Raw genomic sequence first — 16,522 nt, 5'->3', positions numbered from 1 at the left:
ATGCTTCATGCTCCGTGTATGAGCAGCTCCACAGCTCCTCTCCTTATCTCTGTGTGCCAACTATAGCAGTCTCATTGTTGGATGCCACAGCTGTCACTCACAGCAGAGGGAAAGGACTGTAGAGCTGCTCATACACTGAACCTAAATCACTGCAGCCTGTGGTTCCTCCACCAGTGCACTTGCGCCAGTGGCATACAAAGTTCATTTACAGTGCAGTGTCAGCAGTTTTGTGCCCACAAAAGTAATACTCCCTTTAAAGATTCGCAAAATGTCTTTACAGTTTACACTCAAGCGTCTTGAGAAATGATCCAGGGTCTCGAAGATCGAGCAGCTCAACAATGCTGGATGGAGGCAGCATTGGGAAGTTTGAATTTGAGATTTCCGATTTCTTCTTATTTGGGTCCCCTCTTGGACTAGTACTGGCTTTGAGGAAAACTGTGATTCCTGCTCTCGACAGTAAGCGTTACATGTTAAAGACCCCTTAAAAAGCGACATGTAATAAGTATCATCCACTATTACTACATGTAGAGGGTGACCTCTTTACACATGCTTTACATTATTGACATGTAGCATTAATTGAGAAGTTTCATTGTGTACCAACAGTCAGTGTTCCCCATGGATTTAGATATTTGCACAGTTGCTGACAACTGTTAAATGAAGTTAAATATTTAAGGTCTATATATTTGCATCTTGGCACCAGTCAGTGAATTTAGATTTACTGAGAGTGAACGAGGTTTGAAATTGAACTCCTGTTTCAATAAACTAATTTTGTTTTGACTGATCATTTTTTTACAAATGCAGTGATATCAATGGAATCTTATCCTAGGGGTTGTCCAGGATTTTTCCTCAGGATACACCATCACTCTCACAGCAGGTTTCCGACACCCCACTGATCAGCTCTTCTGCACTGCTCGGTCCACAGTGATTCCATTGACTTCAATGGGAACAGTGCTGCAGTAACCAGCTGTGTCCATCACACAGTGGAAGGTGCTGTGTAGTTCCAGTCCCAGAGCTACTGCAGAACAGCAGATCAGCGGGATGTGGGGTGTTGGAGCCCTGCCGATCAGATAGTCTTCAGCTGCTAGAGGGAAGGTATGGTGAAAGATGGCATGACAAAGTTTACCCTGCCAAAATAATACATTTGTTCAAGACGCAAAGCCCCCTAAGCCCTTCCGCTTTTTAAATGTATTCACATGCACTAGCTCAGAAGGTTCAGTTGCCTTTAATAAAAAACATATCTTGAGTTTTAAACCCTTGGATTTTTGCAATATTTGGCAAAGTAGGTTCAAGAGATCTGAAAATGACATGTTAAAGGGGTTATCAGTGTTATTAAACAAAAGCTTCCCCCCAGGCTGGAATGGTCATAAAATAACATATACTCATCCATTTCACCCTCTGCCACTCTGGGCCTTCCCGTCTGGCCTTGTTTGTTTGGCTGCACTGACGACGTGCCTATACAGTATATAGACTGCTGCAGCACCTTTACCTTATATCTCAGATGACCACTTTACGTCTTTAGTAAATTTGTATGTAAATAGTAAAACATATATTGATAAGAAACCATTTTTTTTCTTGGTAAAGACCATGTTTATCTACACAGTGCCTATGGTCACATACAGTGTCTCGAATCCTGTAATAACTCGTAGCACTTATAATTGTGGGTATTTTCATGTGTAAGTGAGGACTGTGTATACAGCTTTTTATTTTATTAAGCTGAATGCGCTTTTAATAAGACTGAGAGAGAACATCAAATTGGATAAATTGACATTTAGCCATATTGATTTGTAAAAGAAGGTTATTGCCGTTGTTGCCTTGCTTGTGTGTTGACTAGTGCTTCACAATCACCACTGTTTGTTAGGAAGGGGGAATCTAGGCTTATAGATAACATAAAAAAATTGGAATTGGTTACTAAACCATGAACACAAACTAGGCTTTTAGAAATGTCACAGTTGCATGTGCAAAAAGCTGAGGGCATTTTCTAGTATGATTGTGTCTGAGAAACAAAATGGTATAGTCTATGGGTCAGTACAGTGCATGGTCACCCTGGGATATTTGGATGAAAATTAACCAGGCTTAGGCTACTTTCACACTAGCGTTTTTGCTGGATCAGTTACTGATAATACAACCATCTGCATCTGTTATGAACGGATCATAAACTCCATGGAAAGTCAATGGATGACGGATCCGTTTTCTATTGTGGCAGAGAAAATGGATCCGTCCCCATTGACTTGCATTGGGGGTCATGCCGGATCTGTCTTGCTCTGCATCCCAGGACAGAAAGCAAACTACAACATGTTGCGGAACGGAATGCAACGCAATTAAATGGAACGGAATGCATTTTGGAGCATTCCATTCTGTTCAGTTTTGTCCCTATTGACAATGAATGGGGACAAAACTGAAGCGTTTTTTCCCGGTATTGAGCCCCTATGACGGATCTCAATACCGGAAAACTAAGCTACTGTGAAAGTAGCCTTACATGTTTTCCCTGTATGTGCACAGATTTCTATGTGAAAGAAAGCGTATTAGGTTAGATGGCTTCATGTGAAATTACCAGTACTGTGTATAAATATTTAATGTTCTTGAGACATGCAGAAATCCATCTCTGCATATACAAACACTATACAGAAAGTAATGAAAATATGAGATCAGAATTAATGTAACAGAACACTTAGGCCCCTTTCACACGGGCGAGTTTTCCGCGCGGGTGCAATGCGTGAGGCGAACGCTATGCACCCGCACTGAATCCGGACCCATTCATTTCAATGGGGCCGTGTACATGAGCAATGTTTTTCACGCATCACTTGTGCGTTACGTGAAAATCGCAGCATGTTCTATATTCTGCGTTTTTCACGCAACGCAGGCCCCATAGAAGTGAATGGGGCTGCGTGAAAATCGCATAGCATCCGCAAGCAAGTGCGGATGCGATGCAATTTTCATGCATGGTTGCTAAGGAGACGAGGGATGAGCAACCCGGGTCCCCATTTACTTTATTATTTTCCATTATAACATGGTTAAAATGGAAAATAATAGCATTCTTTAATACAGAATGCAAAGTGAAATGTCACTTGAGGGTTAAAAAATAATAAAAACATTACTCACCTCATCCACTTGATCGCGCAGCCGGGATCCTCTTCTTTGTTCTTCTGGAAGGACCTGCTGCAGGACCTTTGCTGACGTCATCGCGCTCACCATGTGGTGAGTGATGTGACGTCAGCGCAGGTCCTGCTGAATAAAGATAGATGGTCCTTCTATGTTCATTCAGCAGGACCTGCGCTGACGTCACCGCGCTCACCATGTGGTGACGTCAGCGAAGGTCCCTATGCAGGTCCTTCAAGAAGAACAAAGGAGTTGAGGAGGTGAGTAATGTTTTTATTATTTTTTAACCCTCAAGTGACATTTCACTTTGCATTCTGTATTAAAGAATGCTATTATTTTCAATTTTAACCATGTTATAATGGAAAATAATAAAATCTACAGAACCCTGAACCCGAACTTCAGTAAAGATGTTCGGGTCTGGGTACCACATTTAGTTTTTTACTCACGTGCGTGCAAAACGCATTGCACTCTCGCGCAAAAAACTGAACATTGGAACGCAATCACAGACAAAACTGACTGCAATTGCGTGCCTACTCGCGCAGGTTTCCCGCAATGCACCCTGATCGCATCCGGTCCTCACACGCCACGCCCATGAGAAGGGGGGCCTTAGGTTCATTATGAAATATACAAATTTTACTGGGGTTGTTGGTTTATAACCCCATAAGCACCAAGCAAAAATGTTTTGGTTTTCCCCCCCCCTGCCTTTAGGGAGTCATAACTTTTTTATTTTTTCGATGTTATATGAGGGCTTGCTATTTATAGATTGTACATTTAATGGAACCATTTAATGGCTTGTATAATTAATTGAGAAACTTTCAAAACAATTATTTGTGGGGTGGAAATGGAAAAAACTGCAATTCTGCCACTTTTATTTTTTTCGGTTTCATGGTGCAATAAAAAGAAAGTTAACTGTATTTGGCAGGTCAGTGCGATTGCAGCAATACCAAGTTTATATAGTTTCATAACTTTAATTTTTTTTTCTACTGACCAAGCTATGTGAGAGTTTGTTTTTTTGCGGGTGAATTTTTTTGTACATGTGACTTTTTGATCACTTATTTTTTATTACATTTTTGGGGCAGGGGAGTTGACCAAAGAACAGCATTAGGGATTTTTTTCTTTTAGTGTTCAACGCACGTAACAAATAATGTAATATTTTAATATTTCCAATTTTTTTTAATGTGGCAATGCCAGTGAGGTTTTTATTTTTTATGGTAATTTTTTTTTTTGCATTTTTATATATATATTCTTAAAACCTTTAGTCAACTAATTTTTACTATTTTTATCAGTTCCCTTAGTATACCTTGTGATCATTTGATACAGCAATATTTCTATATTGTCGTGAACAGCAATTTTACCGACATACTATTACACCCTGCTAGAGACAAGGTGTAATAGTTGCTGTATTGTGACAGCCTTGGGAGCCTTCAGAGGATCCCTGGCTGGCATAAAAACACATCGGCACCCTGTGACTCCACTGTGATGGTGCTGATTGGTAGACAGAGTTAGGAGTTATGCATTTTTTTGCAGCCCATATGCGTAACCATTCACTTCAGTGGGGCTGCAAAAAAAGCGGAAATGACTTTGTGTGCATTCAGTGTCTGTATGTACACATGGCCGTTCCACCAAAAAAATAGAACATGTCCTATTATTGTCCGCATTACCAATAAGGATAGGACTGGACTGGATATGGAATGAACTCAGCTGGTATCCGTAAAACACCAACGGTCGTGTGCATTAGCGCACTCCCTCTGTCTAACCACTCAGATGCCGAGATCACTACTGACCGCGGCATCTGAGAGTTTAAACATCCAAAATCAGAGCTAGCTCCGGTTCGACCACTGCTGGCGGGCCGTCAACTGTGTAATACAGCTGGCACCTGTCATGTATAGTTCAGGATCTAAGCTCGCTCCATAAATTACTTACTGAGCAATGACTTACATATACGTTCATTGGTCTCTGAGAGGTTAAACTTACATCATTATAAATACGCCATCATTTTGTTACTCAAGTAGTTATAGTAGTAGTTATCCATCATGGCTCTTAATGTGGTGCTTGTCATTTTGACAGGAAGATTAACGCTACATACTGCGTTATTTATACTCTCAATTCTGAAGGAACTGCTGACAAAGGCTTGGAACACATCCTGTGACCGCAGTCTGAGAAGAGCCTTATTTTTTGTTAACATTTATCACTGTTCGCTTCCCTGGGGTACTCTGTTCAAACTTCTTGTCACTAGGGGCTACTTATTTTGAAAAGCTTGAGAAACACTGCCTTAGTGTAAGCCACCAGCATACATTTCTTGAAGTCAGAGTTTGCTTTGATACATGCAGTGGACTTCCTTTCTTATGATATTGTAAATCACTAGTAGCCTCTTTGAAAACAAAACCTTAAAAGCCACTATTTATAATTCGTACACAATATCCGAATATCCCAACAGAGTGAAAGCCTTATCGCAAGATAAATAACATACTTCTTATGTCCATAACTTTTAACCATTTTTATATATTATTTTTCAGTTTTCCAGCTTAGGCCTGGCTGCCAGCAAGTTTACAACCTGTTCCATCCAGCTGATCCATCTGCATCCCGCATTGAACCTCTTCTAGAGAAGAAGTTCCATCTGATGCCTCCTTTCAATATCCCTCGATATCAGAGGTTCCCATTAGGGGATGGTAATTCTGCTCTCCTGGGTAAGCCATCACTGCTCATTTCTTACATTCAAGAAAATATCTTACCTAAAATTTACAAAGTCTGCTCTATAGTCAATGTCTGCACTGTCATGGCACAACTGTGCACATGCTGTAGCTGACTTCCCTTGCCTTTTTTGCATTTAATATTGCATTTTGTTTGGGCTGTGGCCCTAAGTTCTCCTGTAGTATAGATTGGTGAGGTTCTTCACTCTTATAGTCCTTCCTCTTGTTTTCTCATCGCGCTTCTGATCTTTAGCAGAATTATGGTCTGTGGTGTTGGACAGGAAGACAGGAAGTGAGCGTTTCAGCTCTCTTCCTTGTATAAAAGCCCTATATATGGTACATTGTTGGGCCCAATAGAGCCTGCATTTATTTTTTTTATTTAAAAAAAATGTTTTGCTTCAATTTATAGATATTCAGTAACATGTGTTTGTTACTCTTTAATATAAGTTCATATTGGTTTGTTAATTTTTAATATGATCACAGCTGTCCTTCAGTTGAACATATTCTATATAAGTGTTGGATAGGCCATCAAAATATATGGCAGGACACTGCCTTTAACTTATCCCCAATTTTGGTTACATTAAGAGCTTGGTAATGGTCGGGGCCTTGAGCAGCACCTTCTCTCTGTTCAGTTACAGGAAATGCGACACATATTTTTAAATAGGAACTTTAGTTTGGAAAGTTTTATCGTTAGCAATTCTGTGTTCCATTTTCAAGTGGTCTTTAACCCTTTGAGTATGCATCTTTGGATTTTGGACATAGAGGTTCTTTAAGTGTTAATGTGATTACTGGCTCCTTTCTGTTATTAATATGATTTTCCGTATTCATATCAGAATCCCCCCTTATTATGGCTCAGTTCCCATTCTTTGGTTAATTATTGCCTTTTAATTTTCTGCCTTATATCAGTTTATTTGCTTGCAGTTTATAATCATAGAAATTAGCTCTTCATGTATTGACTTTCTTGTGAGCCTATGACAGACTTGTGTCATACACAGCAGCCTATCTAAGATCCCGGAAGCGCCGGCCACACAAGATCATGCAGCATCTCGGATAACCCCTTTAAACTGCCTCAGGATAGGTGTTATAAACACAATCTAAGTGGCAGACATTGGGTAGGGGGGAAGATTTATCAAACTGGTGTAAAGTAGAACTCATAGCAACCAAGAGCTCATAGCAACCAATCAGTGTAAAGCTCATAGCAACCAATCAGATTGCACCTTTCATTTTCCTAAGAAGCTGTGAAAAAATGAAAGGTGGAATCTGATTGGTTGCTATGGGCAACTAAGCCAGTTCTACTTTACACCAGTTTTATAAATCTCCCCCTAGATGTCACACTCCTCTACCCCTGTTCCATCTGGGTTTTTCCGACCGAACATAACTTATTTCACACTTCTTTTGAACCAGTCCTTCTCTGTGTCTACGATGCAAACCTCACTGTGATCAAACAGACCAGTACCCGCTGTTTCACTCCCACCATTCTCTTGATCACAAACTGGGCATCATCAGAACCCTACACCACTGAGCTGAAAATATCTCAACTAGTGTAAAGGCTAAGACAAGGGAATATCGAACACCTCGAAGGGGTCCTTAGAACTTGCGGTTATCCAGACTGGGTGTTTTGTTAACACTGAGTAAAAAAAAAAGAAAAAAGAATGTCAAGATGGCCAGTGAAAGTGTGAAATAGGGCAGAAGGATGAACTTGGAGGGGTGCAACATCTATTGTCTGCCACTTACATTGCAGCTCTAACACCTCTCCCAGGCAGTTTAACCACACTTAATAGCTTCAGTCATGCAAATGTAATTAACACCTTATCTCCATGACTGAAGCACAGATCACCAGTATTTAATGTGGGAGAATTTTCATGCAAGTCATTCTAATTGAGAAAGCCAGTTGGATAACTAGCGAAATGTCTTCAAGAAAAAAAATTTGGCTGGATTCACGTCACATTTTTTCCCTACGTTTTATGTATACATTGGGGAAAAAAAGGATGGAAAAGTGTAGTGTACTATGCAGAATCCAGCAAAAAAAAAAAAACAACAAAAAAAAGAGACGTTAATGGATACCTTTTTTTTGTGGTGATGGATGCCATGTATACGTTATTTGGATGCCATGTATTTGTTATTTGTATACATTAAACGTAAGAGAAAATTGGGATGTGAGCCCAGCCTTATTACTACTGATACACCATAACATGCATGAATTGAAAATTAATGGTGTACAGCTCTTTGCAGACCTGTGCATCTAAATGGTACCAGATAACAGACATATTCTGTGTAATCTTACTCTGCAGTCATACTTTCTTCCATGTAGTCCTAATTTTATGCTAACATACATTCAGTAGGTTACCAAGCAGAAGAAAGTGTGACTGCAGGATCAGAATGTTGTCTGTTACCAATGAGACAAATAGGTCTGCATAAGGCTCCATTCAGACGTCCGTAGGGCATTGCGGATCCATAAATTGTGGATCGGCAATACACCCGGCCGGCACCCCCATAGAAATGCCTATTCTTGTTTGCAATTGCAGACAAGAATAGGACATGCTCTGTTTTCTTGCGAAGCCGCGGACTGGAAGATCGGGGGGCTGCGCTCCGGAAATGTGGATGCAGAGAGCACATAGTGTGCTCTCCGCATCTCTTCCGGCCCCATAGAGAATTAATGGGTCCACACCCGTCCGGATAATTGCAGAACGGATGCAGACCCTTTCTACGGACGTCTCAATGGAGCCTAAGGGCTGTATACAGTAAGAAAAACAGTAAAAAAATGGTTACCTATTGCAAGGTTACTTTATTTTTCATTTTGAATATATGGGCATGAAATTGACCCTAGACGGTGTTGAGGACGAGTGCCACAAACATTCCTTCTCTTTGAGACCCATTTATGCGCATTACAAATGTTTGTTGTTATTGTGTATGAGGAGATGCTGACTCTCCCCCAACAGGTGGTGATAGGGTAGAAAAGGATTAGGCGCGTTGAAATTCAACTTCCAATCTTTTTGTTCTCCAGGATATAAGCCACCACCAGAGGTGTCTCATCTCTCCCCATTGAAAACACATACATGTTTGGCCGAACCAAGCATTCATGTGTATGTGGGAGAAGAGATAGCTGTTGGCTGAATAGTTGTTCAGCTGACAGCTATTGAAGGTGTATGGGCACTTTAAAGGGCATCTGTCAGCAGATTTGTACCTATGGAACTGGCTGACCCATTGCATATGCGCTTGGCAGCTGAAGGAATCTGTGTTGGTCCAAAGTTTATATTTGCCCGCATTGCTGAGAATAATTAAGTTTTAATATATGCAAATGAGTCTCTAGGAGCAATGGGGCATTGCCATTACTCCTAAAGACTCAGCTCTCTCTTAAACTGCTGCGCCCTCTGCACTTTAGGAGAAGTCAGGGCCAAGCGTGATCACATCTACACTGTCTGGCCCTGTAAATCAAAGTGCAGAGGATGCGGCAGTTGCAGAGAGAGCAGAGCCTCTAGGTGTAATGGCAACGCCCCCGTTGCTCCTAGAGATTTATTTGCATAAGATAAAACATAATTTTTCTTAGCAATGCAGGCACATATGAACATGGGACCAACAGAGATGCCTTCAGCTGCCAAGTGCACATGTAACAGGCCAGCCAGTTTCATGGGTACAAATCTGCTGACAGATGTCCTTTAAATATTTACAGAAGACTTCGTTATATTGAAAATAAACAAATCTGTCAGCAGTAATTCTCCTGCTTTTTGGTGGTTTCTACACAAATATATTTGTTTTACATAGTAAGAATAAACTGGAAAAAAGTGAAAAACAGGAAAACAAAATTTGGCTACACTTAATAGTGTAAAAAAAAGTTCCACTTCTTAGTAAGATGGTTGCACAGATAAATAAGGGGATGCTGTATTCATCATGACCCAGAATGGTAAATCTTATCAGCCACAATGGATCATTTTATTTTCCAAAGCCGGCGTGTTGACTGATTTTATGTTCTTTGTTACATTGTCTGGTTACATGTGTGTAGCGTTTTGTCTTGTTTTTTTATGTTTCCCTCTCATCTCCATCCAGTTGAGGCTGTACAGAACAACCCCATCCTTCTCATGGAAGGCAGCCCAGCGGTTGCTCTCCAGCGTCAAGATGGCGTCATGGAAACCAGTATCGCTGTTCCTGTCCTAAGCTGCCAAGACACTTCCAGTAAATCTGCCACTTGCTCTGAGTGTGTGTATCCTCCCCTCCTATTGTTTTTCTCCTGTGCAGCATGATTCTCTACTGTATGCTGTCTAAGCTGAAAGCTTTTCTGCAAGAAGCTGTCATGATCATTAGTATAAAAAGGAGCTTTCACTAATATTAGTAATAATAATACCTCTTATGGGGAAATGAATACCTCTGGTGTTAACAGCTGCCCACTATGGTTTAGAGATGCCAGGGTGACTTCTTTCAGAACTTCTTAAGCAGTTTGTAGAGAAACTACACAGTTTAAGTACATCTTAGGTATCATTTACACTTGTGTGTTGGCTCCTTATTTTGTCCATAAGAGGTAGGTGCAGAATACTGCACCATGGAGTTCTATGGAATTGTTCATGCCATCACTATTCTGCACTGATATACCACTCACAACATATCTTGCATTATGAAGTATGTTACACCAGATGTCTTATATTCCCCCCTAGTAGCATCTGTATTCTGGTAAGGAATATTGTGTTATAGAGCATTCATGCAGAACAGTACTGACTTCTATACAGTACACAGTATGGTTCAAATAATGTAAACCAAGTGTGTCTGTGATCTCTATGATCCTTCATCAAGCAACTAGCATACATAATATATACACATACTGAAGCTGATATTACATGCCAGAAAAGCTTTCAGATTGAGTTGAATCAAGAAGGCTATGTATACAAGTTTTACATTAATGTGTGACCTGCATGGTATTTTTTTTACATCCTATGCAAGTTTAAAGCTTTATTGTATCTAAGTAGTAAAATTTGCCTAAGAAAATGTAATTACTTGAGCCATCATCATTGTTATCGGTGAAATTTTTGAGCCAAGCAAAGGAGTGGACACTAAAGTGAAGAGATGTTCAAGACTTTCCTTTATACTTTTCCATCCTATTGGACTCACTTCCCGCTTTGGATCAAAAAACCTTTTGTCAAATACTTCCACAAAAACAGCATGTGTGATTTCATGTTCATCATTTTTTTTCATTTGTGGACACAGATTTTGCATGCTCTTTTGTGTATATCCATATTGTCTCTGTCTGTATATGGTAAATTTAATTTCTATTATATCGTATATAATGCTGTGAAAAAGAATTAGCTTCCTTCCCAATTTCTTCGTCTTTTGCATATTTGTCACACTTGAATGTTTCAGATCATCAAACTTGTGATATTAGATGTAATCTGAGTAAACACAAAGGGAGCCATTTACTAACCAGAAATACGCCTATATTAGGTGTATTTTTGGCGCACGTTGTGGCGCAAAGGTCCTTTGTGCCGCAGTCTGCGACTTTTCCCCGCTCACGCCAGGTCTAGAAAAGTGGGCATGGTGGGAAAGGAGGAGGGGCAGCCTGTCTCATTTACCATTTTTTACGCCTGGTTTAGGCATAGAAAATTGTCTAAATTTAAGACGGCTAGGAAGCTAGCTAATTAAAAAAGTAATTGCCCCCTTAGCTGTTAAACCAACCATTTAACCAAATTTAATTCATTTGACAACTGGGCTCACAGCCACACTCAGACATGATTACTGCCAGACCTGTTAAATCTAAACATCACCTGAATAGAACCTGTCTGGTAATGTGAAGAAGGCTAGGAGGTCTATAAAAAGCAGCACGTGATGCCGCTTTCTATGACGTTTAAATACGGATCCAAGACAAAGTCATTGAAATCTGTGAGTCTGGAAAGGGTTACAAGGCCATTGGTAAGATTCTCCATGGTGATGGATCATGTGATGGACCATGTGATGAGCGCAGTGACGTCACCACAGGTCCTTTTCCTCCTGGTCATCAAAGAAGAAGACAGAAGAGAAGCCAGGCTGCGCAAACAAGTGGATGAGGTGAGTTTAATTATATATATTTTTTTTAAAGGGCGTTTGTCACCCCCATTGTGCAATTTTCATTAGCCGATATTAGCTATTTGCTAATGTCAGCTGAGTGCAATCATACATGTCCTACCTTTGTCTGTGGCTTATTTCTTGTAAAAATCATACTTTTATCATATGCAAATTTCTTCACTACCAGCAAGTTAGGCGTGTACTTGCTGGTAGCCGCCGCATCTGCCGCTTCTAGACACGCCCCATCTCCTCTTGATAGACATTGCCAGAGAGCGCTCTCCTCCTCCCGCTGGCCCTGTCTGCTGCTGAATTCCCGCGTAACGTTCCTCGATCGGCGCAGGTGTACTGAGTGAAGGAGGCTCGCTTGCCAGCTCGGAATCAGCGATAATCGGCAGTCTTCTCTTCCGGGTATAGTGTGACGTAATCGGCGCAGGCGCACGTCCTTCACTCAGTACGCCTGCGCCGATTGAGGAAAGTTACGGCGCAGGCGTGAGAATTCAGCAGCAGACGGGGCCAGCGGGAGGAGGAGAGCGCTCTCTGGCGCTGTCTATCAAGAGGAGATGGGGCGTGTCTAGATGCGCCGGCTACCAGCAAGTACACGCCCAACTTGCTGGTAGTGAAGAAATTTGCATATAACAAAAGTATGATTTTTACAAGAATTAAGCCACAGACAAAGGTAGGACATGTATGATTGCACTCAGCTGACATTAGCAAATAGCTAATGCCGGCTAATAAGAATTGCACAATGGGGGGTGACAGAAGCCCTTTAACCCCTCCATCCCTATTTTACTGTATTCAGAATGCTATTATTTTCCCTTATAACCATGCTGTAAGGGAAAATAATAAAATCTACACAACACCGATCCCAAACCCGAACTTCTGTGAAGAAGTCTGGGTTCGGGTCTGGGTACCAAACATGCTGATTTTTCTCACGCGCGTGCAAAACGCATTAAAACACTTTGCACTCGCGTGGAAAAATCGCACATTTTCCCGCGACGCACCCGCATCTTATCCGGCCCTCACACGCGACGCCCGTGTAAAAGAGGCCTAAAGCTCAAATGCAGCAGGACAATGATCCAAAGCACACAAGCAAGTCCATCTCTGAGTGGCCCAAAAGAAACATAATTAAGGCTTTCGAGTCAAAGTTCTGACTTGAATCCCATTCAGATGCTTCGGCAATGCCTTTAACAGGCAATTCATGCTCAAAAACACTCCAGTGTAGCCGAGTGAAAACAATTCTGCAAACAGTGGGCCAAAGCTTCTCTGCAGCCTTATAAAATACTCTTCTCAAGTTATTGCGAATGTTTGATTGAATTTGTTACTGCCAAGAGTGACACAACCAGTTATTAGGTTGGGGGGGGATTGCTTTTCACAAGGGTGATATTGAATTTGAATAAAAAGCAGCATTTTATGTGTTGTCTATATCTTGTTAGATGATCTGAAACATTTAACTGTGACAAATTAGCAAAAAAAGAAGAAATCGGCTGAGGAGCAAATGCGTTTTCACAGCACTTGTAATTTGTATTTACTTCCATGTGGGGGAAGAGTACGGCCACACGTAGCAGATCTGCAGTGGAAAGTCTGTATATTCGGCGGCAGCGAAATCTTCACCAAATGGTGCAGGTTTGCTTTGCAAAGGGTGACTTCTGCGGCTCATAGCAGCAACATAAATTGACACGCTGCATACTTGAACTCCATCCTGCTTGTCAAGTTATGTGTGGAATATTTATATTGTGTGTAGATTAAGGCCTCTTTCACACGAACCACACTGACTGTGTCAGGATGCGTTCAATGAAACTCGCACCATTTCGCAAGCAAGTTTCGTCTGTAATTGCGTTCAGTTTTGATGCGTGTTTCACGCTCATGAAAAAAAAATGGCAGGTTTACAAACAACCATCCGTGAAAAACGGATTGCATCTAGACTGCATCAGGATTACATCCGGATTACAATGCGTTTTTCACTGAAGCCCCATACACTTCTATGTGGCCAGGGCTGCGTGAAAAACGCAGAATATAGAACATGCTGCGATTCTCAGTGATCAGAAATAATGTGTGAAAAACGATGCTTATGTGCACAGACCCATTGTAATGAATTGGTCAGTATCCCGTATGGGTGCTATGAGTTCACTTCACGCATTGCACCCGTGCGGAAAACTTACTCTTGTGAAAGGGGCCTCATTTTTTCAAATCTCTTCGCTGCTACTGTAAACACCGCTGATTTTCCACATGCTATTCAGCTGCGGAAAATCTGCATTGTTTGTGCTACATGTGGCTGTACCCTAAGAGGCTACAAGATAAGTGCTTTAGCTTTGCCTCATCCACATAAATGTGTGGGTATTATAGGCAGCAGGGTTGGTACTAGGGATTTTAATTATTGTGCATTTATCCTGTAGTGTTGTGTTTTATCAACAGTATTTTCATTATTCTTGTCTATGCACTGTATATTATTTATTGACAACCTTTATTAACAAACCCTTTTATACCTACGTTTCTGTAACAGAAATACTGTCACTATGGTAAGGGTGGCATTGCAGTTAATGTAAAACTGAACTAATGCTTTTTACTAGGGCTATCAGAAATATTGATCTGGTTAATAGTAAGAATACTGTATAGTGGTAGCTATGGGCAGCTTCTCCACTTCGTTTTAATAATTCTCCCTCAAAATGTCTAACATGGGCAGATGTTTCCTTTGTGATTTCTATAGAAAGGTCCTCAAGAGCATTAGGTTTACTATACATGGACTGATTTCACAGTCAGCGCCTACAATCTAGTGCTGTTAGGCAGCGGCTGTGTGTGGGATAGGGGAAGAGAGCACTTCTGATACTCTGACCCAAAATCCTCTTTGATGGAAAATGTAATGAACCCAATAATTCCTTCCCATAAATTTTGTAAGGATTGACAGGCAGCATGTAAAGGGTTTTAGGAAATGTAAAAGTCCTATCTCAGTGTATGGCCACCCTAAGTATTTTAGTTTATTTAAAGGCGATGTCTGTAAATATAAAAAGCCCTTGGTTTTTCTCCCAGAAACACTGACACTCTATGGCAGGCATCCTCAAACTGCGGCCCTCCAGCTGTTGTAAAACTACAACTCCCATAATGCCCTGCTGTAGGCTGATATCTGTAGGCTGTTCGGGCATGCTGGGAGTTGTAGTTTTGAAACAGCTGGAGGGCCGCAGTTTGAGGATGCCTGGTCTATGGGCTGTGTTTTGCATCGTATTTTGGCATCATTCAAGAGAAATGCGCTGAGCTGAAATAGCAGAGACAGCCTATGGACAATATTGGTGCTGTTTCTTGCGGGGGAAATTTTTTTTTCCTGCAAAACAGGTTAAGGGTGGAGTAAAAGTTTTAAAGTAAACATAAGTAAGTTTGAAGCTAGAGATTTAACTGGTATTGTCGAACAAGATCAACCCCCCCTCCCCCAGGAGAGGGCAAAGGCTATATTTTCAGGGCTATGAGCTACTTACAAGACAGTACTATTTTTCTTTTGGTAGGGAAAAAATGTAAATCTCTGGCCTAAGGATATACATTTTTTTTATTGCCAAAATCTGTGCGCAGAGGACATTTCAATTGCATCCGTCACAATACTAGTTCTGTCTCAAAACATATTACGTTTTTGCTCCTAAGGAACCATATGAAACCGATATATTTTCTGTTTTTCAGTCTGAAACAAATTTTCATTTTTTTCCCCCCTGGTTTTTGTTTTACCAATAACATTCTCATTATTCCTTCTAAATGCATATGTTTCTATATGTATATATGTGTACATAGACAAGTCTTTGTGTGTGTGTGTGTCCATATAAATATATCATGTACATATATATGTATATAAATATATGTTATTCGCTAAAATGTTTTTTTCATTGCATCAATTTTATTTATTTGCCCAGCCTTGGCGCAAATGTTAATTTTTTTATGCATTTGCACTCTGCTCCCCCCCCCCCCCCCCCCCTCCCAAAGTTTTGGAATGAAATAAACTCCAGGTTGATATTTCATTTGCTTGTCCTTGTATGGGTTTGACAATTAATACTTTTTTTATGTTTCTGAATGCTTTACAACGTTCACATCTGAGGTGTTGCATCTTCATCCCTCCTAATGCCTTCTTGTTTTCTTGTCCTGTTTGGGTCTAAATTTTTAATTTTACTTTTGTTTTGTTTTGTTTGTTTTTCTCCCTGTTCTCCTGTTTTGTTTTTTCGGTTTCATAGCGGATGTTGTTCAGTTTCATGGTGCAGTCTTCGTGGAAAATGCCTCCCCTTCCTCCCCCATAACAGCTCCCCACTTCAGGGGGTACAGAAGAGCAAGTGAAATCAGCATTGCAAGTCAGGTTTCTGGAATGGCCGACAGTTACACGGCTTCAAACATAGCCAACAGTAAGTGCCTTGTTGCCTAACAAGTGTGATCTAAGATTCCATAGCACTTGTAACCCTGTAGATCATGAAACATACAAGACTTGTTTCAGTAGTGGTGAATAGGGCTAGAGCAATGGCCAAAATCCATTATTTATAAGGCAGCAGAAGTATATTCAGTGCTGTGACACAAGAACTGTTAACGTTTGAAGGCTGTGTTTAATATCAATCTCTCTATTTGCTTCTATAAAATGTAATTATTCCGTTGTATGAAGTGTCAGAGCATTGCAGCTGCTGTTTTCAGGTAGCCAGTGACTTGATGCTTCAAGAGCTGTGGCTATGCTGAACATGTTGAGTGGATGTTTTGTT

General features: G+C 40.8%; 1 protein-coding gene across 6 annotated transcripts in view; it reads left to right on the top strand.

Moving 5' to 3' along the window:
• The window catches only part of PITPNM2 (phosphatidylinositol transfer protein membrane associated 2), a 395,602-nt gene that overhangs the window by 349,386 nt on the left and 29,694 nt on the right, over window positions 1-16,522 (top strand). For 5 of the 6 annotated variants that reach the window (XM_040416185.1, XM_040416186.1, XM_040416183.1 and 2 more), the window contains 4 exons: window positions 281-456; window positions 5,613-5,783; window positions 9,831-9,980; window positions 16,013-16,177. In XM_040416185.1, coding sequence (XP_040272119.1) covers window positions 281-456; window positions 5,613-5,783; window positions 9,831-9,980; window positions 16,013-16,177 — 662 coding nt within the window. The remainder of the gene's footprint in view (window positions 1-280; window positions 457-5,612; window positions 5,784-9,830; window positions 9,981-16,012; window positions 16,178-16,522) is intronic. The other variant, XM_040416187.1, reaches the window with a different exon arrangement.

The sequence above is a fragment of the Bufo bufo genome, chromosome 2, assembly GCF_905171765.1.
Source record: "Bufo bufo chromosome 2, aBufBuf1.1, whole genome shotgun sequence".
NCBI classification, from domain to species: domain Eukaryota; kingdom Metazoa; phylum Chordata; class Amphibia; order Anura; family Bufonidae; genus Bufo; species Bufo bufo.
This window is presented reverse-complemented; position numbering and strand designations above follow the sequence as displayed.